At 39.6% G+C, this 26,642-nt stretch overlaps 1 protein-coding gene across 1 annotated transcript in view; it reads right to left on the reverse strand.

Moving 5' to 3' along the window:
- Positions 1-258: 258 nt before the first annotated feature.
- The window catches only part of MAP3K9 (mitogen-activated protein kinase kinase kinase 9), a gene marked incomplete at both ends in the record, with an annotated part of 53,423 nt that continues 27,039 nt past the window's right edge, over positions 259-26,642 (reverse strand). The window contains 9 exons of the mRNA XM_082317034.1: positions 259-740; positions 2,031-2,846; positions 3,514-3,626; positions 8,475-8,628; positions 9,380-9,502; positions 10,685-10,925; positions 13,414-13,589; positions 17,138-17,286; positions 24,805-24,985. Of these exons, the coding sequence (XP_082173160.1) occupies positions 259-740; positions 2,031-2,846; positions 3,514-3,626; positions 8,475-8,628; positions 9,380-9,502; positions 10,685-10,925; positions 13,414-13,589; positions 17,138-17,286; positions 24,805-24,985 (2,435 nt within the window). The remainder of the gene's footprint in view (positions 741-2,030; positions 2,847-3,513; positions 3,627-8,474; positions 8,629-9,379; positions 9,503-10,684; positions 10,926-13,413; positions 13,590-17,137; positions 17,287-24,804; positions 24,986-26,642) is intronic.

Genomic DNA, 26,642 nt, shown 5'->3' on the forward strand with positions numbered 1-26,642 from the left:
CTCATTGCAGATTCAAACTGCAATATGAGGGCAGGGAAGACTACAGAAAAACCCCACAGCAAAAGTCAGCAGCTCAGAGTTGCCAAGTTTCATCCAACTGCAGACAAAAATCAGGCAGTTGAGCAACACATCTTCAGCAGAGGCAGCACCATATGATCTCTGTAGCATCCCTCCATCTCATCTGTCTTCAAAGTGCATTCTCAGTGCAAAAAGTAGGATTGAATTTAGAGGGGCTCACTGTCCCCAGCGGATTTCATACTAAGACCAGAATTCTTGCTTGAGTTCATATGCTGCAGCTTTGTGTGTGTTAAGTTCACTTCTGCATAGCGGAATGGTGCTGTCCTGGCTCTGCCCCTCAGCGTCTATGTCCAACAGTGTCCGCTCCTCTACAGGAAGACCCACCTGGAAAGGGAGCAGTGCAGGCAGTCCAGGTCTCTCTTCTACAGTGCTGCTGCTACTAGCAAAACAAGAGTCCAGATTGCTTGGAGTATCAGTACTTGAACTGTTGGCAGAAGATTCACCCTTGGCATTACTGGGTGACACAAACCACCAGGGATCAAGCCGCTGCCGACTGGCTGCAGGACGTGGCCGGGGCAGGAACTCCAATGTCTTGGGTCTTTCCAGTGTGGGGTCCTGCTGTGCATTCCATCGTCTCGGGGTTGGAGGAAAAACAAGGTTGGGGTCTGGCAGGCGAGGGACCTCATTGGGATCTCTACTTGGACTAGGTGTTTTTAATACACCTATCCAAAACAGAGAATGTAAGAGAAGAGGGAAACATGTTAGATGTCACTGCTAAATGGTTCCAACAGATCTTAGTTTATTGTATGTACACTGTGAAAAAATTTTCAAGCAGAAAGCCTCCATTCAGAATCTACAAACTCCGTATCTTCAAGATTACACCAATCTGAAGTGACTAACTGGCTTCTTTATCCCTATGCTGTTCTCAGCACATTGGAAGACACCTGTTTCACTGACCTAGCACAAGCAGCAAGTTTTGTTCATGCTCTCATCTGCTTTCTTCAGTTTTCAGACTGGAGAGCACAGATTTGACCTCCTACCAGAGGTGAGGAGACTCCAAATCGTTCAGAGGGCACCTTACCCATTAAGAGCTTGAACGGATCAGGGAGACACTTGCACAGCAGAGTATGTGACAGCTGTTTGCAGCGAGCAGGACCAGCTTCCTGGAAGAGCCATTTACCACTGCCTACTGTGGATGCTTCCTGGTTTGTTTTCCTTTAGGGGTGGGCGGTGGTGTTTAGCTTTTTGTTTTGTTTGGGGTTTTTTCTGTTTTTATAAAGACAACGTAACTTCTCAATTTTCATGAATACCATTTTAATGAGTATTCTCAGCTGCATTAACCCACATTTTACTGCAGACTGCCATTCAACAGACAACTTCACATTTTGTTTTACCATTGGGACAAGTCTAATTAAATCAGATTTTAATTTATTACTCTAGACTTTTTTTGTTCTCTCTGAATTACTAGGGCAAGAAAGCAGAAAAGCATTTTTTAAGTTATCAAGTCACAGCCGCTCCTAAAGACTGCAACAGTGAGAACACTACCTACCCAGGAAGATCCCTCTTGCTTGCAAAGGAGTAAGAGCAACAGTGGCACAGCCCCAAACTGCTTTAGAGATCCAGTTTTCACTGCCTTAAAGATCAGAATTTACTTTGAAATTGTAACAGCAATACAAACAAGTGTATAAAGGAAACTGAGATGCAATCCCGAGGAACTGCTAAAAATGCGCAGTATTTGTACTTTGGTACCATCTTTGTCTAAGAAACAATACTACACTCTGCCTCACAGCACAGGGGAGCAGAGAGAGTTCCTTAGTGCAGAGATGCTGGAACAGAGGCCATTACTGCATTATTCTGTTCATTATTTGTGTAAAGATAGCATCCATAAGCTCTTCTTGTAAGCTGGCCATCACAATGGATGCTGTATAAGCAACACGTTTACTTCCTAACAAGTAATTATACTGTTTGGGTCTTTATTCTGAAGAGGAAAAGGAAGATGGCTGAAAACCTACCTGCTCCCAGTGCTCCAGTTAAACAGCTACTGGAAGGGCATCCACTGGTTGGGCACCCATTGACAACTAGTCCACTCCCTTTGATGGCCCCATCAGAAGGTGTGCGCCTGTGCCCGCTCTGATGGGTGTGGGAAGAGACCGTCACATGCGTGGGAGTCAGGGACTGGTTGGGGTCTTGTTTGAACCTCTCGATCTGGACATTGACTAGTGGATTGGTAATGGCTGGCAAGGGAGCCTTGACTGTCACCGGGCTGACAGGCATTTCATACACCACAATCTCATCGCTGTCTGAGCGCAGCAGGGACCGGGTGGAATTACATTCGGAAATGGAAGACAGGGAAAGAAGGGTGAGGGATGTGGATGGCTCGCCTAGCAACAACATGGGATCCTCTTTCTTGAAGATCTTTCGGGAAGGTGGACTAGTGCTCCTGCGTGGGCGTCCAGCTCGCTGGAAAATGCTGTCACGCTTCTTCTTCTCTTCCTTGGGTGCCTCTGGCTCCTCCTCAATCAGCAGCTGACACTTCCCTGCTTCTAACAGATCAAAACCCAGGCCTGCAGCAGCCAGCACTGCTCCACAGCCAAGCAACGCAACCTCACATCGCTTTTGGTGGGAGCCACTACGTTTGAGGCTGTTGGTGGGTGTCAGCTGTGGGGTGCTAGTAGCAGAGTTCACAGGGGTGGACTCCTCATTGGCATCACTAGAAGGGCCATCCCAGTCTTCATTCTTCTGAAATGGGATGCAGAGGTATGACTGATTGTGCCCAGGTGAAGGGTGCACTTTGCCCTCCCCATTAAGACATTCGCTGTCTTCATCATCTGGAAAGCAAATTAAAACAGACTTTGCATGGATATAACATTTTCACTGGCAAATTTCACTGTCTTACAAATATACATGAAAATAAGCTTCTCCTCAGACAATGCAACTGTCCTTATCGCAAGCATCATTCACCAACTGCCAAATACTCACAGGCTATTGTCTCCAAAGCAGATAGGCTGAGACAAGTAACTGGAAACACCATCAAAGTGGAAGAAATTAGTGACATGTTAATCTATTTGGGATCAACTGCAGAACAGCATTTCAGAAGCAATCTACACCTCAGTTACTTCTAGAGTAAATTTATATGTTTGGGAGTGAGGAGCAAAAGGTAGGAAAATTATAAGGATCTCTTCTTGCAAGTGAAGATGTAACCATGCTGTACATCTAAATATCGTTAACAGGGAAGGAGCTGAGAGGTAGCATGGAGCTAGAGGGGAATTAAGAGAAGCTTGTTAGCTTGACAGATAAGAAGCACAAACAGAGAGGTGAACAAAAAGAAAATCCAGAGGGAGAAAGTAGTTACTTCACAAAGAATAAAAGAAAAACGGGTACCACGAAAATGAAAACATTGCTGTAAGCTACCAGGTGAAGGTCAGGAAAGGAGATGTTCATTCAAACGTGAATGGAAGCGGGGATGAGAATATAAAGTCCAGGGAATTCCTTTACCCATCTCTGCTAAGCTGGTGAATCCTGGAAAAGCAGGTGCAGTTCTCTGGATCTTCCCAAGGTTCGGTGCACTGGATGACCACTGTTTGTATCCTTCTACCAGAGCTTTCAGACTGAAACAGTAAAAAGATGAGAGAAAATGTACCATGGTCACAACTGATTTTCATTCTCCCCTTCTATATTCTCTATTGCTCTACTTAGAGCATGCACGTATTCTTCTTAATTACATAGATTTGAAGTTGTCCCATAGCAAGACATTTTGCAACATCTTTACAGCACCTTCAAATACAAGAAAAGTCAAAACATCTCTCCCTCATTTGTTATACCATGGCAGTCAAAAGACCTCTGCTGATAACCAACAGCTATGAATGCAGAATACCAGAAAGCACCACTGCAAAAATCAGATGAAACATTTTCTTTTTAAACCAAAGCAAGCCTACCATGGCAGGTAAAAAATAAAGTGCTCAGCAGGAGGAGGGAAAAAATATCCCCAAAACTTTTCCATGCGAAATAAAAATGAACAGTGAAAGTCAAAGATCACTCATTGGGACAATAATATCCTAAAGTCATTGTAACAGCAAAGTCATGCCTCTATATTATAAACCCCAATATTTCTCCTCTAAAGAAAACACTGCATTCAAGTACAGACAACTAAAAGCGTAAGTTCTAGATTACAGAAAAACAGGTAACTAAGATCATAAATCATGTCATTGTTTCTTTTACTTACAGACAAAAAACCCCAAAACCCACAAAAACAAACTAGTGAAAAACCCAAAGTCAAATCCCCTACTTTGACATCACCTGCATTTAAAGGTATGTCACCAGCTGCCTGAGCTTATTAGTAGTCCCCATTCGTAGGTATTCATCACCATCATCCTATTTGTTCCCTGCAGTACTTTCATGACATCAGAAACAACTTTAGTAAGCAGCACAACTTTCTGACATATGAACAGTCAGCAAAGTTTTATTGTACAGTTATCAATATAGTCTGAACTGGGAGATTTCTGGTGCCTTTCTCCAAACTACAACATGAAACACATCACAGTGTTGGTGAAAAGCTAACATACACTTAGGATACACAGGAATTGAATGAAAGGAGCAAAAAGATCTGTGGATAGTCTGAATGATCTCAGCTGGACACACACAAGAGCATTGACCTGTTATTGAAAGAACAGAAAACTTAGGAGATGAGACCTCTTCCAGCTCCATTACTAACTCACATTGTTCTTTGATAAGACACATAATTCATTACAATCCTTCCCATACAGAGAAAGGATATAAGCATATAAAAATTATCTCTCATATGCTTATATCCTTTCTCTGTATGGGAAGGATTGTGTTTCTTATTTTCCACCAGAATCATTCTGCATTTCTAAGATGGCTTCCACTGCAGAATTTCCAAGTTTTATTATATCACGTTTTTTGCCTTGGTATATATTTTTCCTCTATTCTCTACCTAACTGGGATGCCCTACTTGTCACCAAACTATATTGCTATAGCAAGGTCACAAGGACTAAATTTGATTCAGCACATGTTCAGTTGGTTGATGACTGTGCTATAGGCATTATGTTAAAAGTATCCTGTGCAGTTCTCAACTGTCTTGAAAGCCCATCATTTCCCCCCCATTAACCATTCTGGCACATGCCATGAACTTCAGTCACAGCACAGTGACAGCACAGTGCTGAACCCTGCTTGTCAAGACAGACAACCACATGGTTTTACAACAGAGATGCAATTCCGTGTGTGGGTCTGTTCTGATTTACTCCCTCCATACTACACTCAGCTATGTAACACAACCCACCAAATAATGTATGTTGTATCTAAATTATCCATATGTACAACATGCATAGTTAAGATAAATACTATAAATAGAGCAGCATATTAAGGGAAAGCTGGTGAGTGAAAAGGAACCATGTTAGCAGTGTGATCACCTCCAACAGTAAATGTCAAAGCTTTTATAATATGGGTAGGCAACTATTGAGGAAGGGGAGATTTCCATGGAGCTGGGAAAACACACACTCTGTTCTCTATACGCAGAGATAGCAAAGTTGTAAGTGATAGGCAGCAGTAATCTTCAGTTTAGCCTTCACTTCAGAGTCATAGTTATCTAAAGGGTCCTGGGAATTGCCCTTTACTGTACAGCAGGACACATCAACTTAGTTTGCTTCCTCGTGACTTCTCAGAGCCATCTTCTCTTGCAAACAACAGACTGAAGATTTGTTGTTGCTGACAAAGCGCAGCTCAATCTGAACAGAAAGATAAATAGCTACCAGAATAATTTCAAGGCCTGCTACATTTGCCTCAAGGTTATAAAATCTTCATCCTTCCCTTTTATTTTTCACTCCTCTCTTCCTCGCCCCCGAATTATAAGCAGACCCTGAAGACCTGTGCAGAGGATAGCTGCACATCCTCTTAATTAGACAGTAGTGTGCATTTGAAAACAATTCAAAACATGCTGAATTAAGAGTACATTCCTGCTACAGCAGTATTATCTGTTACTGCTCCAAGGAAAGAGCAACCGGAATGATCTGAAAGCACTAGCAGCAAATCTATTTCAGTCACCAGCATGACAATTCAGAAATGTAAAGACTTCTTACCTGTAATCTGTTTAGATTAAACAACAGGAAGGTTATTACTCTGTTTGTTGTATTATGGTTGAGTTACTTCTCTGTTGCCTTTTTCTATTGGGAAGTCAAAAGCACCTCTCTTTAGAAGTGATAAGGTGACAAGGCTTATTTGCTCAGCAAATTGCACAAAACTTCCCTACAACTGTAAAACGGCATCTCCAGCGTCTTAATACCATTCTGTAACAACATGTTGAGGCATTAATACAATACTGTCATGAATAAAAAGCGTCTGTTCCCAGGCTTACCCTTATTTAGCTTGCAAGATATTTATGAGATAACTGCTAAAGGACTATGACTACCCAACATTCAGTGCCACCTTCTATGAAATCAGTAACCCCACCAGCATGAAAACTTAAACAGGGTAAAGTAACAATCTGAGACTGATCAATGCCAAGTTTAAAGACAATTAAGACTTCACCATATATCCTTCAGAATATACCATAAGATCACAACTGAACTGTCACAACACTAGTCCAACATAAAGCTTCATCCAGTCTCTGCAATTCAGCACAGCAAGCTTCTGCTGCTGTGCATATTCCTTAGGCTCAAAGATAAATGCAGGAGGGTGAATAATCACTGTATAATCTTTTCATGACTGCCTTTACTTGATGTTAATTATAGGTCAGTTTACTCATGCTAGAGAATTTCACTGCAATTCCCACAATGTAATTCTTGCATAAATTTGGAATTACCTCCTGTGAAGAACACATAGAAAGTGATAAAAAAGATGAAGATTCAAGTTCCCTTGATCACAGAGTCGTGTAAGCAGCTGGAATAGCAGCACTGCTGCTACCAGAACAGTGTCATGGAGAAGACTTGAACTGGACTTTTCTATCCTAAGGTTAGCTCTTCACTTTACCCCAATTTTTATCCTCCTACCCTCTAAAATTAGAATTAAAAAATACTAAAAATAGCAAGCACTCTATCTTTAGAGTCACTAACGTTTACTGCAACTCTGCTCCCTTTTAATTAAAGTCTGCAGTCTGGCACGATCTCAGCAAGAAGCAGTAGTTCACTGTGTGTTAACCGTACTGCCCTCTCAGCAACACTATCATGTTTCAGATACTCTGCAAAATGCCATAGCTGTATTGAGTCTCCCTGGAAAAGGTGATGAATACTATAGAAAATCTCAGCTGTAGAGAGAACAGGATAGTTTTAGACGGTTAGCATGCAACTCCTTTCCATCTGTCTGTGCCCAAAAGCAATTCAGTGCTTCAGACTGTACAGTAATGAACAGAAAACTGAAGAGCTTTACTCCCAGAATTCTAAGAACATGATTTCAAGGTAGAAGTGTTTTTCTACCAGCTTCAGTGATCTCCTGCCCTTTTATATAATTAATGATTGTAAAGTGTGACATCTGTTTTAGTTCTGTAGAATGCTATACTTCATCTACAGAATAGGTAAGGCATAGGCAGCAGTCAAAGAAGCTTCCTCCACATTGCCCTGTTAACATGTCAAGAGTACCTTTGAGGGAGAACATATTTTAATGTCATTAGAACACTTAGATCCAGGCCCTCTTGCGGAGGACCGCAATAGTGATGCATTATGTAAACATCTATTTTCCAGGAATTTCACACTTCAGCACATAATATTAAAGATAAATTATAACCAGTTATTTTATTTTCCCTGCTAAAAAAATATGGCAAGAGTCAAACTATCAATTTAGCAGGGGAAAAAGCTTCAAACTCCACTAAAAAATAATCACAAGACATTCAAACCTTTTAGAAGATCAAAATGCTCCTATGTTTAAAGCAGCATTTCCGCAATCATCCATTGGTGTCCTGGTATAAATAACTCACACACACACAAAAAAAGAAGCCACAGAAGAAGAATCTGTAGAAATAGACGTACAACCTATTTCTGCAAAAATCACTTTAGGATGTATTCACTCAAGGTAAGTGTCCTTTTCAAAAGCCTGAAGAGAAGATATTTGCCTGGCCCTACCAAATACTTTTAAAATAATAGCATTTAAGACAAGAAAAAGCATAGCTGAGAATTGTAAAAGAGAAGTAGTTTCAGATATAAGAAAGTTGAGCCCCAAAATAAAGAAAAGCTACTAGAGAAAGTTTTGCACAGCTAATAAGTTCTACTTCTTACAAATACACATAACAAGGTACTAGCAGACAGTGAAAGCATCAGTCAGTGCTGAAACTCTAGCAAGGGACTGAATGCAATGCAATTTCGTAATCTGCTTTGAATCTCTAACATCTCTGGTACAGCAAATAAGTTTGAAAGCAGAAAAGTGTTTGCAAGAGGATAGGCAAACCTCCTGCGAGCCAGCTCATAACCAGTTTTAAAACCTGGAAACCAGTCTGGTTCCAGGCCCTCTCTTACCCATCTTCTCCTGCACCCAGCTCCTTGTGACAAAGTGAGCTTGGTCCCCAAGTGCGTCCCTTTTTCTTCTGGCCTCTCTTCTCTTCTTCCTCTCCTTCCTCCTTTGGAAGGACTGAGCTTCGTCCCCACGTTTTACTGCTTTCAGCAGGAGTCACTTCACAAGTGGGAAGAACAGTGGAAAATGGGAAAGGAAAAGAGATACACAAATTAAAAAACTGGTTCCACAGCAACATAAAGAATAAAACACAGGCCGGAACAGGAATAGTAATGAAAACATCCATTCAGGCTTCTTTCCCATAATTCTGAGCAATTATTAACACAGATCTAACAACCACATTCCCTCAAAAATAGTATAGATAGGCTTTACAGCCTTATTCCATCACTGGTTTCTCTTTTAGAACCACTAGTTTGATACCAGACACAAAAGTGTCATGATATCCAATACAAACACTACACATTAACTAACATCCCTTTCACACTTCTCATACACGCTTGTCTGCCTAGTTCTGTTTTATTATGGGGACACTATTTTCATGACAGGTGCCCTTGTTCTTCTTTTCTTCCAACAGTAACTTAATCCACTTCAATAATGTTTCAGTGATCTATTCTGCAAATTACTATTTTTAAAAACTAACCTGTACACCTAAGGAATGTATTTCCTATACAATCAAAGAGCAATATTTCAAGAACTTGGGTAATTAAGGTTTGGACTCCAGAGAAGGTGATACTCCTCCCCATCATCAACACACTCAATTTTTTTCTCCAAATGCATACATGCAGGGCACGAGGCAAACATTTTAGAAACATCTTTTTCTACAGTCCTGTCCTAGATATGGAATCTTGGCATCTTACCACGCTGACAGACTGCACATTTCCCAAATTCAATACTACATTGAGCTCCTTACACTGTATGGCCCTGAGTCTGGGAATAATGGTAGGACTTGCAGGAGGGCTGGAGCAGCTACTGATCAAGCTTTTCCTTTTATCCATCGTTGGAGAAGCCTGCACAGTGAATTTATGCTGGAAATCTGTTTACCAAAAGAAAAAGGAAAAAAAAAAAATCAAAACAAAAGCAGAAAGACGCAGTTAAAATTCATTTTTAATATAAGAAAAAAGAAATAATATTTTATGGTAACTTTCAAAGAGCACAATTTACAGGATCTCTGTAGAAATGAAGTTTTACAGCTAATTGCTATCCCCCCATCATACATGCAGTTACTTCAGAACAAAGATGTGCGCTCACACTCACGAAGATGTGTCTTCTTAGTGTGTGAGATACATACACATACACACATAGATCCCCATGTGTTGACTGTCATTTATGCCAAAGTATATCGCTGTCTAAATTCTTTTCACCTTATCTCTCAGTTTCTTAAACTAAGCAAAACCACCAGCATTAGGTGTTTACAGACCTTAAGAAAGGCATAGTAAACATGCACATTTTATCATCATTGTTCTTCTGAACAGCCAGTCTCTCTCAGAAAACAAAGAATTTAAGCGTAAGCCATCATCCTTGAGGTAATGATGAGCCTTAGGTGATTTACAAAACCCACACTTTTGTTGTTTTACAAATTTGAGTCTCCATACAGAATCTGCAGCAGAAATGCTAAGGATTCGATATTTCTGAAAATCACCATCTTCGTTCTTAAGAGTGACTTCCCTGACAGCTCACCAATATTTAACATTTCTTCCCAAAGGGTAATATTAGAGCTCACTTGTCTGTTAATATGAGTTTACATATGAACTAGCAATGTAGGGCTGTAGTCTCACAGCTATCAACGTATTTTTGATAATTTTTAGATTCCCACACCAGGAAATTGAGTAGATTATGGTTTCTGCTGCAGCATTATGTAAAATATTCCCAGAGCAAGAACCTCCACCATTTTTAATGTACATCCTTTATTAAACTGATCATTTTGAGTATTAACATGTTAAACTGCGACGCCAACATTTTTACCATGAACCATATACAGCCATTGACTAACAAAAATGTAACATCTCAAATTTACTTCTGACCTTCATACTTGGAACTTTGGGGAATGCTAGCCACAAGAGCATCAAATTTAGTTTCTTGATCCCAAAGAGGCATGTTTTTCCCAAAGTACATCAAACACTTTCTAACGTGTAAGTATCAGTACAAAGGAGCTACCAAAGCTACAGGTTCACCTGTTCCTCCCATTTCACCTGACACAGCCTAACATGTCACCAACCTGAAGGCAGGCTGATATGATTGCCATCTTTTAACTTGAGCCGGTTCCTCTTGAACTTCCCCATGCGTTTCTTCACCCGCGGCTTCTCCTGACACAGCTGGTGGATGATGATGTTGAGCTCCCTTTCCAGGATGTCAATCTCACGTTCTGCCAGCTCCTGTTCCCGCCTTCGCAGCAACTCCTCATGGTTCTTCTGTTCAACAGCAGCACGAGTCAGCTCTTCTTCCCATGTGCGCAGCTCCTGCGGGGAGATAAGAAAGGAGAAATGAAAAGCTCCCTTGTGGCCTGCGGGTTAAGACTAATGTTACCTATTCCTAAGGTACAGCAGCAATGACTTGTGCTCACAGCACTGCTAGCGCCACTGTTTAAAGGCTCAGCTGAAAGCCCAAAACCCAAAACAATCCTCAAGAACTTCTGTGCTTGCCATTTAAGGGCCTTCATATCAGTACTAAAATTTGGACGTCGGCACTTGTGAGGCCACACCTGGAATCCTGTGTGCAGTTCTGGACTTTCCAGTACAAGAAAGACATGGACGTGCTGGAGGGAGTCCAACGAAGGGCCATGAAGATGATTAAGAGACTGGATCATTTCTCCTATGAGGAAGGGCTGAGAGAGATGGGACTGTTTATCCTAGCAAAGAGAAGGTTTGGGTGGGGGGAAGGAGGATCTTATCAGTGTATATAAAAACCTGAAGGAAGGGTGCAAAGAAGAGAGCCAGGCTCTTTTCAGCGCTGCCCAGGGACAGGACAAGAGGCAATGGGCACACACTGAAACACAGGAGATTCCGTCTGAACACTTTTTTCCTGTGAGCGTTACTGAGCACTGGCACAGGTTGCCCAGAAAGGCTGTGGAATCTCCCTCCTTGGAGATATTCAAAAGCCATCTGGATATGGTCCTGGGCAACTGGCTCTAGGTGGCCCTCATTGAGTAGGGGAGTTGGACCACATGACCTCCAGAGGTCCCTCCAACTTCAACCATTCTGATTCTGTGAAAAGGCACTGAATCCTAAATTCAGTGTCATGAGAAAATACGCTGCGTATCTGACATGAACATGTTTACAAGAGCCATTGGAGAGTACCGTGCATACAGGAACCCATTTTGGAAGACTTATTCATAACATTGAAAAGAATTAATCCTTGCTTTCCTGTTAAGCAAGTACCTATGCTAACTTCAGTATTGACTTAAAACTGTTTAAAAGTAACCTTGTCATCTCATGCATCGTAAGATAGCAAAAACCACAGCTCTAACATAAAAATGAATGAAAAAAACATCATCAGGAGGTCATTCCCATCATTTGCCACCAAGCATGGCTGCTCGTTAGGCATAAAGATGCATAAGACAAACTTTTCAATCTTTTCCTTGTTGACAAAATGAATCAACTGAAATTGTCCTTGAGATCTCAAAATGTCTTCTCACTGCACTCCTCTCGCCACAAGGACAAAAGAATTCAGCACTCAGAATAATTATCTCCAGTTGGCTAATTCCACTGCAGGAGGTAAAAACTGAAGAATTCAAGTTAAACTTCAGATAGATTATCAGATAGATTTTAGTTCATATTATTAATTTTTTTTTTTTTCAATAACGTCATCATTACCTGTCCCATCACCACGGCAGTTTGGTACATTTTACTCATGAGGTGAATAGGATATAAAACCCTTTCCTCATTGCTGCAGACGAATACAGTAGTCAAAACCTGAGGCCAGTCTAGCTACTACTGTTTGGTCTTCTGTTTGTCTGTTGAAGTTTCTGGTTTTCAAAACCTGTTCCAACACAGTTACGCCATGGGACAACAGCAGCAGAGAAATGCCTATTAGCTATTTTATTTTTCCCAAAAGCTACTATAATATGTGAATAGAAATGTTTTAAGTATTGTTGCAGGACTTCTCTCCCCTGCACCAAGGTCTCCTTTTCTTTCTCTCTGCTTCCTAAACCCAACTTCTGAGCCCAAATCAAGTTGGCTGCTTATTACGAGTTTATTTTTAGGCAAGAGACGGTGAACTTAGAAAAATATTATTACTTTAGTGATTCCACTGCAGTATTTCACACCAACAACTGTAAAGACAGTCTCTGTAAGGACCTTAACATAGATGCAAGCAAGCTGTGCTTTCTGCAAGTGTGCTTGAAGAAAACTTCAGCTTTTTCACCTCTACTCTTTGAGGCTGATGATCACAATTCCTTTTATTCCTGCTAGCACTTTGTTTCCTGCTATTTACCCAGATGGACTTCAATTATAACAGTTATTGGACCATTCCCTTGGTAGCACTCACGTTTATTATAGTCTATCCACTTTGGCTGTGCTCAAAGCCTGGAAAACTGACAGAACCAAAGCTGCAATGTTTGTCACAGTATATATGACGAAACTACCCCTCCTACTTTTACTGTTAACAGTTATCATTGGGCTTCTCCATTAAGATGCTAACAGTGAAATAATTATCAGATGCATTAAACAATGAAGCCAACTCATCATAGCAGTTTGCACAGTGTATAATGGAAGCTCACTACAATATTAGAAAGAGTAGCAGCTCAGGATGCAGGTATTTATTTTACTCATGATTCTGCCCTTGTGTGCTTTATAACCTGCCATTGATTCAGGAACTTATTACAAGCTCCAGTAAAGCACATACAAAATTAACTCTGGAATGCACTAAACAACGATCCCTGTTTGAATTATGAAATGGGGAAAATTATAATCCAGAGAGCACAAGCATGGAGTGTTTTTCTCTACTTACCTTTTCTTTGGCTCTGAGCTGATCAAACATCTCTTGGATCTCTTGTTTCCAGTCTTCCTGCAGGGAGTGGAAGGAATCTTTGGGCATTTCAAAGAAACCAGACTCTTCTATGGCGGTGAGATGGTCTAGGATAGTGGCAAAGGAAGGTCGTGAGTGTGGGTCAGGGTTCCAACAATCTAGAATAGGACAAAGACAAGCAGCTGTTAAGCATCTCTTAGTATGGAGATTTGAGAGGATGAGTAGTACTTTACTGATCCCCAGTGGCTAAGAGTGGCATGCACACTATCTCTGTTACCCCATCTTTCCCATTTCCCACTTGCATTGCCTACTGTCCAATCATAAGACATATATGGAATTCATGCTTTCATGCTTATACAATATCCCACATCACTTAAGATCTTGAACTACCTGGTCTCTAGATTCTATTGCAATACTGTGCCAAGTAAAAGAGAGGTTGACTAACTTTACAGAAAGTTACATTCTCAATCATATACTAAAAAATCATAAATAATTTCCTTAAATATTTTGCTTTAAGTTGCACGTGCTCACAGAGATGAGATACTATGCAAGACTCTTGCCAACAGTTCTTTTATCACACTTACACTGCAGAGTTAACAGCCATACTGCAGAAGGATATCTATCAGAGTTCTTTCTAATGCCAAACTCTAATACTAAGCTGAGTCATTATGAATCTCTTCCACAGAACTGAGAATCAATCCTGCAAAGCAGACTGGGCATAGCTTGAGTGAAAATAGGAGATTCAAGTAAATAATTACATCAAATAGTGCATTTGGAGTTTTCTTATTTTTAAGGGCTCCTTTTTATTATTTGAGAGAAAATCGCTTGATCAGGCTTTTTTCTTTTGCTTTTAAGAGAAACCACACATAAACAAGCTTTTTCATTTACAGTCTAACGCAATGACTTACCCAATTACAATTCTGCTCTAAAACCGCAGAATTTAAGGTACGCATCTTAGACATGAGACAACTCAACTAGCAATGGTATAAAATGGTATTCGTTTTACAATGATGGGAATTGAACATTGAAAACAGAAATGGAAATAGAAAATGCTATGAAGCGACATATCAAGCTATGAAATCATTAAGAACTTGTTTTTAAAAAGCCATTAAGTCAAAATGTTTGACTTTTAACAACACTTTTGAATAGGAAATTCTTACTCATTCAGTCCCCCCCTCTTACTTCACCCTTATTTCTACTTCTGCAGAAAACATCACTTTCTCATTCTATACTGTCCTGTACTGGCACTTACACAGGTTCTTGTTCAACAAGTATCCTTATTGTCTTTAGTACTGCTAGACTCCCACATGCCACAATTTGAGAAGAACCAAACAGAAAAACTCAGCATTCAAGTATATTTCTAGGGAATACAGCTTTTGTGCATGAATGGAAGAAACTAACACGTGGGTCTCTCTCAATATATTCATATTATCATTGCTCTAAATGGTCACTGGATTTAAAGACACATTACTGCAGCACAAGGCAAGAGTTATAAAAATGTTCTAAAGTTTCCTAGACCTCACAGTTGGAAAAAAGGAAACATTCTTAAAAAAATTTTGGGGATGTCCTAAAAGACATTTATTGATCAGTTTTGTGGATTGAAATACATCAAGGACCAGCTGTAATTAAAAATGAACAACACTTCACAAAATCTGTGCAACTGCTGAGGCTTGGTTTTACAGGTCTTTTCTTTGATTTTAGCATTACTGAGATTTTGCATTTGGAAGCTTTGGTTTCAAGACTGCTGGTATCAAGATGCTGGTATTTAAGCATCTGATCAGGTTCCAGGAGGCATAAGCTGCCACACATTTGTGTTTATGGATTTCAAATTGCTTCTCTTATCAAAATAGAGAACTGAGGATGTTAAAGAGTGCTATGAAGGTCCCCTGCTGCTGACCAATTAGTAGCAATGGGCGATACAGCTGGACTGTCAGTACCATAATCCCTGCCTCTTTACCCCAGTTTTAAGCATGGCAAAGCAAACATGACCCAAAGTAAAACAAAATGCTGCAGCCAGCCAAACGCATGAATGAGTGAACAGGATAACTACGCAGGTGGCCCGTGGCTTTTATTTCCCCAGGCCTAGATCTGCCATTATTTGCACTAATGAGGACAGTTGTAACATACAAGTCTTTTCTGTGAAGAGGGAAAGTTCAGCTTTGTTGTCTCAGTGAAGACCACCAGGGCAGTAATTCAAAAGTAAAAGCAGCATTAGGGGAACAAGAGTTCACCCGAGCCGAGACGGGAAACAGCCTGTTTGAAAAACAGTTTTGGTGAAGAGGCAGAAAGCAATTTTTTTCTTGTTCTCTTCTTCCCCTTCCACATGGAGAAGCCAAGCGTTGCAAAGCCATGTGGGTGCTGACCCCTGCGCTGCTGGGTTCAAGCGCAGGCCATATGCCTCTACCTGACTTTCCCAATAGAGGGCATTATTTTTAACCCCAGCAGCAGATACCTCACTTATATTTAAGAAATCCAGGGTCCTTGTTTTAGGGAACCATATCAAAATAAACTGCCCTGGCACAATACTGAGCTGGTAGTTCCATTAACTCTTTCAGATGCAGCTTCTTGCTTTACATCGCTTCCACGCTACTGTACCTGCAACTCTGCTGCTGTTTGCTATCCAGTAGAATATTTCTTTTCTAAAACAACAGTATGTGAAATTTTCTATTTTAACTTAATTGAAGCCTGTAACCTACAGAAAAGACCAGGGAAATGCAAAAGTATTCTAAAAGCAGAGAAATCAATCAGAAACATTTTCTTGCATAAATCAAATTCCTTTCTTGGGGCTAAAAACACCACCAGAGGCCACAGAATATCAGTTCTATGTTCAGACTCATTCTTTGCTCACTAAGACTATAAAACATGTTTGATTCCTCTTTACCTCAGTTTTAATTTCTGCCGGATAGGTATAAAAATGTTTATTAGGTATAAACACCTGGAAATCCTTGGGAAGAGGGGCACTGAAAAAAACCACTAAAGGTACTGCTGTGAGAGAGGGAGGGAAGGAAGAAGGGAGGGAACAACAACCGAAGCTCGGGAGATATGTAAGTAGTTGCAATAGCCAGTAGGGCAGGTCACAGAGGTACACCCCAAAAACTACCTCACAGAATCCTTTTTAATAACTACAGCAGCTCTGATGACAAACTCCTGTATTTCTTTCATCCATATGTAGCCCACCTTGGGCATGAACTATCTCCACACGCAAAGCGGAAAATCACATCATTCTGACTGAAAATTTGGGTTGTTTTCAAATGTCAAAGCCACATTTAAACCCTCTCCCTGAAGTGTCAGTAAGATAAAGTTTCATTCCAAATCAATCTGACACTGCCCAGCAAGATGTTCAAGCTATGAATTTCAAAACAAGTTGAAGACTTCAAACTAGACCAAAATACTTGAAAGTTTGGTCTTGGTGAGTCTTCACTACTAGAAAACAACAAGCTAGATGATGACAGCAATAGCCCCCCATTTTCCTGTAAAGCCAGTTGATTAAAAAATGGCAGGGAAATGTCTTTCACATACTACTCTTGTAATAGAGTAACTGTCACAGCACACTAACAGCCAAGCCTAGCTCTCATAAGAACTTGCACCATTGAATAAAGCCATTTGAGAAATCTGTGCTCTTAGGTATCAAAACCAACACAAGGAGGCAATGCTCAACAGCACTCTAGAAACAGCACAAACCATACTCACACCACAGCTAGCTTACCTTCCATGAGTTTGGCAAAAGGCTCTGGACATGTGGAAGGGATTGGAAGGGCAAGTTTATTCATGGCAACACCGTATGCTACTGCAAGACCATCAATTCCTCGGAATGGTACTTCTCCTGTTAGCAGTTCCCAAAGCAGCACACCGTAACTACCAGGAAGAAAACAGAAAAGAGAATAGGTGTTTGACTAACACGTTCTTTGTTGAGCAACAATAAAGTACCTGAACCTATCAAGGTAAGTCTGGTACGCTGAAGAAATTGCTGGTTTCTGGACAAGCTTATCATGGCTGCCAAGCTGGTCAAGTGCCTTATCTTACCTGCTTTTTTAATAAGACTGAAATAAGATGCCATTTTCGCCTTTTAGGCAAAAATCATTTTCTCTCTGGAAACTGGGAACAATCTGAAAAACATTAACATAAATTTTCTAACTATTTTAGCAAATTTCAAACCAGACCCAGTGAAACTCTCAAAAATGTGAAGGAGGGTTGTTTGGTGCATTGTGATTTTTAAATATAAGTGAAAAGTACTTCTTCAGAATTAAGTTGTTCTTAAGATGTTCCATGAAATATTAACTATGAAGGTATGGAAGTAGTTCCAGGACTGTGTCGTGTGTGTGTGTGTGTGTGTGTGTGTGTGTGTCCCCAGGTATACGACAAACAACACATCCTCAGAATATTCTCTCTGCTTCTAAGAAACCTGAGCCAGAGATGGTTTCTTCATACTTAGTGACCTGACCATTTTTCCTTCCATTGATCTGTCTTACTCTCTTCTGAACCCCATTTACTGTTCACTATGTTCTGTGGTAGTGAGTTCCACAAATTTAACGATGCATTGCCAAAAAAATACTTCCGTGTGTTCGTTTTGAGCTTGTCATTTGGTAATTTCATTTGTTTTCCTGTAGTTCTTTCAATACAAGGAAGAATGAACATATGTTCCCTATTAGCTCTTTCCATGCCATCCATGATTTCACAGGCTCCCACTACATCCTGCCTAAATCATCTTTTTTCCAGCCCCCAAAATCCTAATCCAGCTAAATTCTAATCTAGTTACTCTCCTGAACAGAAGCCATTTAATATCTTTCATTGACCTTGACATCTTCCGTACCATCTCATTCCATTTAAGCCTTTTATGTTGGAATGACCAAAATCACATAAAGTTTTAAAGATATGGGGAGAGGCACAGTATTTCCTGTTTTCTTCTTTATTTCTCTCCTACTAAATTTTAATTTGCCAATTGCCTTTCTGACTCCTTACGAAATGAGATAGGTTACCCACAGTAACTCCAGTATCTTTTACTGAATCATAATAGTAAAATTTAGAGCCCATCATTGTACATGTGAAATTCTCCCATGGGTACTACTTTGTATTCATTACCGTTTCATCTATTTTATCATTCAGTATAGTAAAACTTTTCCTCAGCTCTGTGCCACAGATTAATTTTTCTTATCCTGAATAACTTGGTACCATCAACAAATATTACCTAATCATTTATTGCTTTTTCAAATCACTTATTATGTTGAACACAGAATTCCCCACCAAGAAAACTGACTTATTCCTTTAGTAATTAAGAATTGACTAAATGATGGGAAACAGACTTCCCCTCTTTTCCCACATCAATTTACTTTCTTTAAAACCTTTTGATGAAAGATTTTGTTGAAAGTTTTTATAAATCCAAATATGGCACAAGCAATCTTACCACTTGGCCACATACTCAGTAAGTCCTTCAAGAATTTTCATTTTACACAAGATATGATTTCCTTCTACAAAAGCCGACTCTTCCCCAGAGATGCTCATATGTCCACCAGCTTCCTGCTCTTTAGTGCTCTTTCCACCATTTAGTAGAACTAAAAATCAGGCTTGCTCATCCTTAGGAAGCTCTTTTAAGACCTGTCATCATGTTTGCTGCCTTCCATTTCTCTGGTATTAAGGCAGCTTTAAGCAACAGATTACACAGCACAGCTATTAACTCAGCTGGCTCTCTCATGTTCCTGTAGAAATCTTGGGTGTTACTGTAAATCCCAGCAATTTGTTACTGTTCATTTTATCAGTCAGTTTTAACACCTCAGTGGACTGTATTTCAGTATGAGACGTCCTGCAGCTCAGTTCCCTTAAAGAGAAATTTTCAGCTTAAAAAGCCTCTCATTGCTCCATTCTAGCAGACACAAGTCACTTACTAAGTTTTTTCTGCTATAGTCTTATCTTCTTTGCGTTCTTACATCTTGGTCACCTCTGGGCTGTATGTTCTCCTGCAGGGTCCTCACCTGGGCTGCATTTGAAAGCAATTTTTGTTTTTTATGCTTTTTGCAAGACTCCTCAAAACCCTTTTAATCTTCTTGAGTGTTTTACATTCAACTTGCTAGCACTTACGTCCATGCCTAATTTTCCTCATTTGGATACAGGTTCAACTTTTTCAAGGATGCCTTCCAGTAGCCTCTTCTACATCATCATCTTCATTCATTTAAGGTCTTTCCTATGCATTTCCTCTGAGCTTTAACTTAGTGTCCTTAAGAGATATCCATGTTGCGCATTCCCATTTTGCCGTTTTTACACAAAATTCCTCAATGTTGTCATTAATCTCCTTGAGAGTAAACACTACTGTAATGGACTAATTTTTCTTAATTGTTCTTGCAAAGATATTGAATCTAAGTATACATATATTTTGACCATGGTCATATTGTACAGTTTTGAAGGCTTCCTAAGCACGCCTGAAGACCAAATGAAAAACTGCTTCTCCTCCTAAAAGCTTCCTGAATAGCTGCTCCATGAAACAGTCATTTCTGAAGCTAAAAGATTAATCTCTTCTTGTTTCAAAGCAACAATTGCCCTGTCCATTTGGGACTAATCAAAATTTTCATTATCACAACCTGTACTCTTGCAACCTCCCCTCCACCCCGCCAAGTCTTTAACATTCATTGTAACTGCTGTCACCTTAGTTGGACAGCCTTAATACTACTTTTACTATTTAGATATGGAATTTCAGTCACTAGAGATTCCACCTTTGCTGCTAACACAGTTTACTTTATTAAGCAAAATACCGGGTTTTTTTTTTCACCTATACAATCTTTTGCATTTTTCCTATGTAATTCATACTCTTGATATTATAATGATAATTATAACTGATTATTGCTTTCCATCAAGGTTCTCAATTTCTTATTGTCTCAAGAGCCTCATTTGAAAAAAATAAAGAGGACTTTAAGGATTTCCCATTTTCTTTTTGGTCTTCTAGGATTCATAAGACACTCAAAGAAAATGAATACTGGACTGAATATATATTTGGCCTGTCTAAATCTGATTGATCGTTCATGTTACTCTTCAGTTTGGATGCGAGTGTTGATATCAAAAGGTAGGAAAAGCTCCTGAAGAGTTGTGTTATTACTTTACCACTAGTGCTGGATAAAACATGTATTACATATTTCTCTTAATGGAATGGTTAGGAAAGCACTGTTTATGTGCTCAAAGCATTTCTTCTGCAGGGTAATTTTGAAAAGACAAAGGAATGGGACAGATAGATTGATGTTTCTTCTAGCGTGACACTAGACGTATATATTGCAGGAAAGGTCACTTTGTTTCTGACAAAACTGAATGCCACCTCTTCCTCATGTACTTAGAGCTCATTGCTGAGAATACTGCTTCCACCGAACTAGGGAAACACTGCTTTGTGGCATTTGAACAACAATCATCCCAAGTGATTAAACAGCAAGAGAGGTGCTGAACAGAGTGTTTTCCATTAACTCTCAAGCAGGGGATTGGGAATTACAAAGGAAAAAGCCAGAGACAGAAGAGATTTATAGAAAAAAGGCATAGGAAGAAAGAATCAAGGGCCTCTCCTCATTTGCAACAGGGAGGAAGAAAAACTGATCAAGCTCACCTACTTTTCCAGCATCCAGCAGTAATTTTTGGACTTTAATTACGAAATGAACCATGTGATACAGACCATGCGTCCAAGTCAGCTGACACTTGTATGAATAATTAACCATCTCCCAGTGTTACAGTAATCCCTTAAGCCATTTAACATCACGTTCAGTCCTACACACTGGATTTTCAGGGAGAGGGAGGCTTGAGGTCTGCAGGATTTCACGTGTGATTTTGCCACCTCCCTTGTAAGTCTGAACTGAGAAAAAAAAGCAGTAATTTCTTCTCACTGTTATTGTTCAATGGCATTTGTGCCACAGGTTCCTCTTCTCCACCACCCAAGGTTCAGCACTTTCTATGAGAAAGGAACTATCAGCCCAACAAGGAAATTCCAGCAACAATAGAAACTAGAACATTACTTTTGTTAAGAAAAAACTTCATTACATTTTAACGGCTATTAACAGTTAGTATTTCGCATGTTATCAGACTGGCAGTTCGAGAGATGATATTCCTGCTTATTTCACAACAGTCAGTTGCACACACTTCTCCCACGTGAGCTTCTACCAATATTGCTAGTCAACACTTATCAGCCAGGTACTGAAGTCTTGCCAGTGCTTCATTACACACAGAAGACTACAGAAGTGTGCAAGCAGTCAGTTGTGGATGGAAGTGCTTGCCAACACTTGATTCAAATGAAATATTCTAATGACTGAAGTTCTACACCCACCACTGAATGCCTGAAACATCCTGATCTGCTAATCAGATGGTTTTAGCTAGTTCTGGTATTCCATTCCTAAATGAAAATTAAATTCCTAATTATTTCACTGGTCTCGGAGTAGATACATCTTAAAGCATCTAAATTGAGGAACATAGGGAACTCAGATGAAGGCTGCATGGTGGCTTTATATTCTGCATACCAATCATATTGACAACATGATTGTCTTTTAAGCAGCACAAGTCAAAAATGAAGTGTGCAGCAAACAAGAAATACATTTAAGCAGTTAAAATGACAGGGAAATTTGAATTACATGCCTACTAACATTAGCATGCCATACAGTACTTGATAAGCTGCAATATCTGTGCTTCAACTTTACCCCTGTAAATCCAAAGCAAATATGTAACTCTCCTCTCAAACATATAAATAGATTTACAGGAACTGACATATTTAAATAAAACCATAGCTTCTTTGTCCTCTGTGCAAAATAAGCACAAGGTTTCTGCCGTGTATCTAAAGCGTGAGGATGCAGCACAGCAAAATTCATAGCAACAAATTTTCACTAGCAAGATGTACTAAGTACTCTTATTATCAACAAGCTTTACAGTGGCCCGGACCCTGGTGATAGACACCGGCGTGTGGGAGCATTCCTCAGCCTTGTAAGTTCTTTGCCAACCCTCCCTTAGAGTGGGACAAAACAAATACCAGAAACCAAAACAGATGATTGATTTTTTTAAATGGAGCTTGATACATGTTTTGAAAGGAATTGCACGAAGCAGTTATTTATGATGAGATAAGACTGACTCAGGAAATTTCAGTCCTGGCAAGCATCTTCTTCAGCATCTTCTTCACCTGTTCATGCAGCGAGAACACAAGCAGAACACGATTCTTGTTAAAAGGCTGGGCAATAATTCAGCCAGCAGTATTATTCTAATAAGCTTTAAAGAAAAGGCGTTGAAATAAAAGGGTTTGTGAATGTTAGAGACAGAGACAGCCAATTTTGTTGATGCCGCACAGACTAACTGGAAGGTTGTCAGGCAAAAAACTCCCTCGACTCCAGTGTTTAATCAAGAGGTTGAAGTGGACAAGAGGAGGGGCGAGTCTAATACGATAAAAAAGTTCATCCTGTTAAGAATTTCAAGTTGCATCCTTTGGTGGGTATAGGATTTATTACACATGTCCATGACTGCTTTTGTAAAATCCAGTGCTTACAATTGTTGACACACTAGCAGTGACCGCACTGGCAAGTATTTGTCCTCTGCATACATGCCTCAAACACCATGTTCTTTTCAGCTTATTTAACTATGTCTCAAGGTTTTGGCCACCAGTGAGAGAAGGCTTATTCAGAGACAGTATAACAGCTCTCTTAATGGTGATGACCCTCTGTTTAAGGAAGAGCACTGAGAGGAACTCAACCTGTTTTCAAGGGAAGACTGGTAACTATAAAAAGAGAAAGTAATGAGGGAATCTTAAAAATAGAAATACAGTATTCTGAAAAACTAACAAATAATTTAAGTTATTTACAATCTTTAAGTCCTGAAGCGATTCACAGTCCTTAAGTCAATGACCAAACTGGCATTTTTGCACAGGTACTAGAGCTACCTTCACAAAAATCACCAACTGACCTATTAAGTCTTATCCTTTTTAAAATGAGGTCATACTGGTACAGAACATCTACTGATCTGTTCACAGCATGCCTGGATTAGTAAAGTTACAATCACAGTGAAATGGTTTCTCTCTTCCCTTCTCCCTCTCCCCCAGGTTACCCTTAAAGGCCATTGCTGGCACTGTTTCAGAGAAGAGCAAACTGAGGTTTGAGCTTGACAAGCTGTGCACAAACCAGTACTGTCATCATGTGCACAGAAAAGGTGCGCAGCCTTGAGGTTTTAACTTCTGCCAGACTTCACTCAGAATAAAAGCCTGGTTCTTGCTCAATTCATCTCAGATTAACTACAAAGGCTACCACATTTAATTAGAGTCAGAATTTTATCCACACCATTAGTGTGCAAAGTACAAGTTCACAGACTTATCACAAGGCAGTGCATTATCTATTCAGCAAAACTGGATAAGGAAAATGAAAATCCCCACACCAAATCTCTGCCATCACAGCCAGACAATTCTGTCAGCTGGGATATTTTTTTATCCTGACAGATTTCACAGCATGCACACAGTTGTGTGGGAGCATTACTGGCCAGCGACAGAATCTTACTGCTCTAAAGATGAAGTCACCCTGACATTTCAAAACCTCTCTCCCCACAGGAAAAACTAAATTCCATCTACTTCATCTGTTTCAGATGCTCAGTACTAATTCTGTGTCACACAGCATCCAGAAAAGTCACTGTCCTAGAGCTATTTACTGAATATTTACTCAATTTCTGGAAGCCTACGGGCTGACCTTTATGCTCCTTCCCACCAAAGTAGCTCCTATTCTCAAAGATCCGGGTGCATAAATGGAAAAGACAATATATATGTGCAAATCACTACTTATGGCTTACATACTCAGATGGTTGTAGAGAAGAGATTTATTATTTTATGTGAAAGACTAGAAGGGTGGAAATAATTCATGAAATTATTACGAAAGTGAAAAACATTGTATTCAGGCTGAAACTGCACAAGGAATTCAATTAGATACAGTGTGTTTGTGTACATGTACATCAGTAACAGATTACTACCAAAACATAAAATGATCTCACTGTTGGTAAAACAGTAAAGAATTAGTGATTTTAAGTACTTCACAGATGGGTTTATGGCCTTTTATTATGTCAGCCAATAGCCAAATAAGCACAAAAAGTTTGTTTTAGAGACAGGAAAGGGAATTGGGATTATGAATCCTAGGATAATCTGAAGGTAACTTTATAGAACAACAAAAATTTAGAGGCATGCAGGAGCTGGTTCACCACTTTCTACAGTAAAAAAAGAAATGTTTACAATTAATACAAAGTAGTCTGAGAGTCTGATAGATGGAAAGCTGATGGATAAAGTTTTCTTAAGACCTGAATTTTAATATTTGATTCACTATTACTCATTCTTAAACATAAAAGAGGTTTCCTGGCAGGTCTAGTTACTCTTTAGTATCCAATCACTTAATGCCAAATCAATACCTCCACACATCGCTGCCTTTGGAGAACATGGAGGAGCGGATGACCTCAGGAGCCATCCAGGCATATGTCCCAGCTGCGCTCATTTTGGTAGTTTTATGCCATTCCCTGGCCAAGCCGAAATCCGTGATCTTCAATATCTTGTTGCTCAGATCTCCATTTTCCACCTTTTCGAGTATCAGTACTGGAGAAAAGGGAGGGGGGGAAATAAAAGGTATGCAGAGTAAAGCTAGTATTTATGCAAAAAAGATCCTCCTGGACATCTCCCAGATTTCAAGATTCCCCCTGACTTTTAGTTATTCAAACGTACCACACTCCATTACAAGTTACTTCAAGCTGATCTCTTCATCTGACAAGTGAACAGCTGTCAAGCAAGTAACTTCAAATTTAACTGAAATATGAAGCCCCAGAGAACAAATAGATAATAACATAATTATTTAATATAGTGCCTAGTGTCGTTCTGTATAATAATTCTCTGCTAAGAGGAAGTGAACCACTGTAACTTCTAGAAATCCAGATAAGGGAAGACATTTCCTAATTAATCCTCTCTCAGCAAGCCAGTAATAGCATCTTTTTCTTGAACTGCTTAGACGACTTTTTTTTTAAATCCAGATACACACGCAGGCTGGATATACCCTTCACGTAAATGTATTAGGAGTGGAAACTCTACGCGCACAGATTTTTTTTTTTTTTTTTTTAAATCACAATTAAAAAAAAAGACTCATGATCAGTAATAACACACCCAATTCAAGACTTCATATATGCCACCACGTTATAGATTCCTTCCCCCATCATTATGAAACTATTTTTTTAGTTAAGCTGCCGAAGTTTCTACCATGTTTCAGTAGCAAAGCAGTCTATACCCCAAGAACTTTAAAAAAACCTTGAGGCAGAACTCAAGAATGTTTTGGTATAAAGCACATATTCCTCTTTACCCAGAAAGCTGTACTGTCACACCACTGTGAAATGAGTGTAAACCAGAGTCCAGAAGTACCCACTCTGCTTTAGCAGCACCTCATTATCCTCTTTCTTTATCTTAACATAAAGTGACCGCACAAGTTGCGTCAGCAATGTAACATCAAGCAAGAGACTATAATAGGCCACCAAACTTCCATAACTAATGTAGCCATAAGCCCGTGAAATGATTTTCAGCCACTTCGTAAAGGGCCACAAAAAAAATACTTCTATTACCATTAGTCCAATGACTTTACAGCAAAAGACGTCAAGCCACTAATACACCATCATTATGCAGCTACTCTGTTTTTAATGTCATTACAGACACAGGTTCTTAGAAAACAAGAGGGCTTTTTTCCCTTTTATGTATGTGTGTGTGAATTGCAAAAGAAGAAAAAAAACCAACAAAAAACCCCGCACACGCCACACAGCCAAACAATCATGGATTGAAACCTATAAAAGGCAAAAACATTGCAGAAATTACAGTACATATAAAAATCATCTTCAGGACCATTTTAAGCAGTCCATGAAAAGACTCAAATATCAGTCTCAAGCTAATACAGCTCTTTGCAGGGAGGATTTAATTCATTCTCATACTTCCCTCCAATAATCAAAATGGGATTTCCCATGAAATAAAAGCCAAAAGTGTTATTTGAACCCTTCTGCATAATAATACACATCTAAATGTTAAAATACTGCATTTACTTTTATTATAGTTAAATGAACTGTCTGTTCTCTGAAAATTAAAGAAAATGATCTACCCTTTCTACAAGTCTTCAGAATTCACAAAATACTACTTCATTAAAGATTTTTGTGGGCCAACTCAAGTTGTGAACGAACTACTTATGGTTAAGCTCTTGGTTCTTGCTTCTTTTGCAAAATTCCTT

The sequence above is a fragment of the Platalea leucorodia genome, assembly GCF_965183815.1.
Source record: "Platalea leucorodia genome assembly, chromosome: 7".
Classification (NCBI taxonomy): domain Eukaryota; kingdom Metazoa; phylum Chordata; class Aves; order Pelecaniformes; family Threskiornithidae; genus Platalea; species Platalea leucorodia.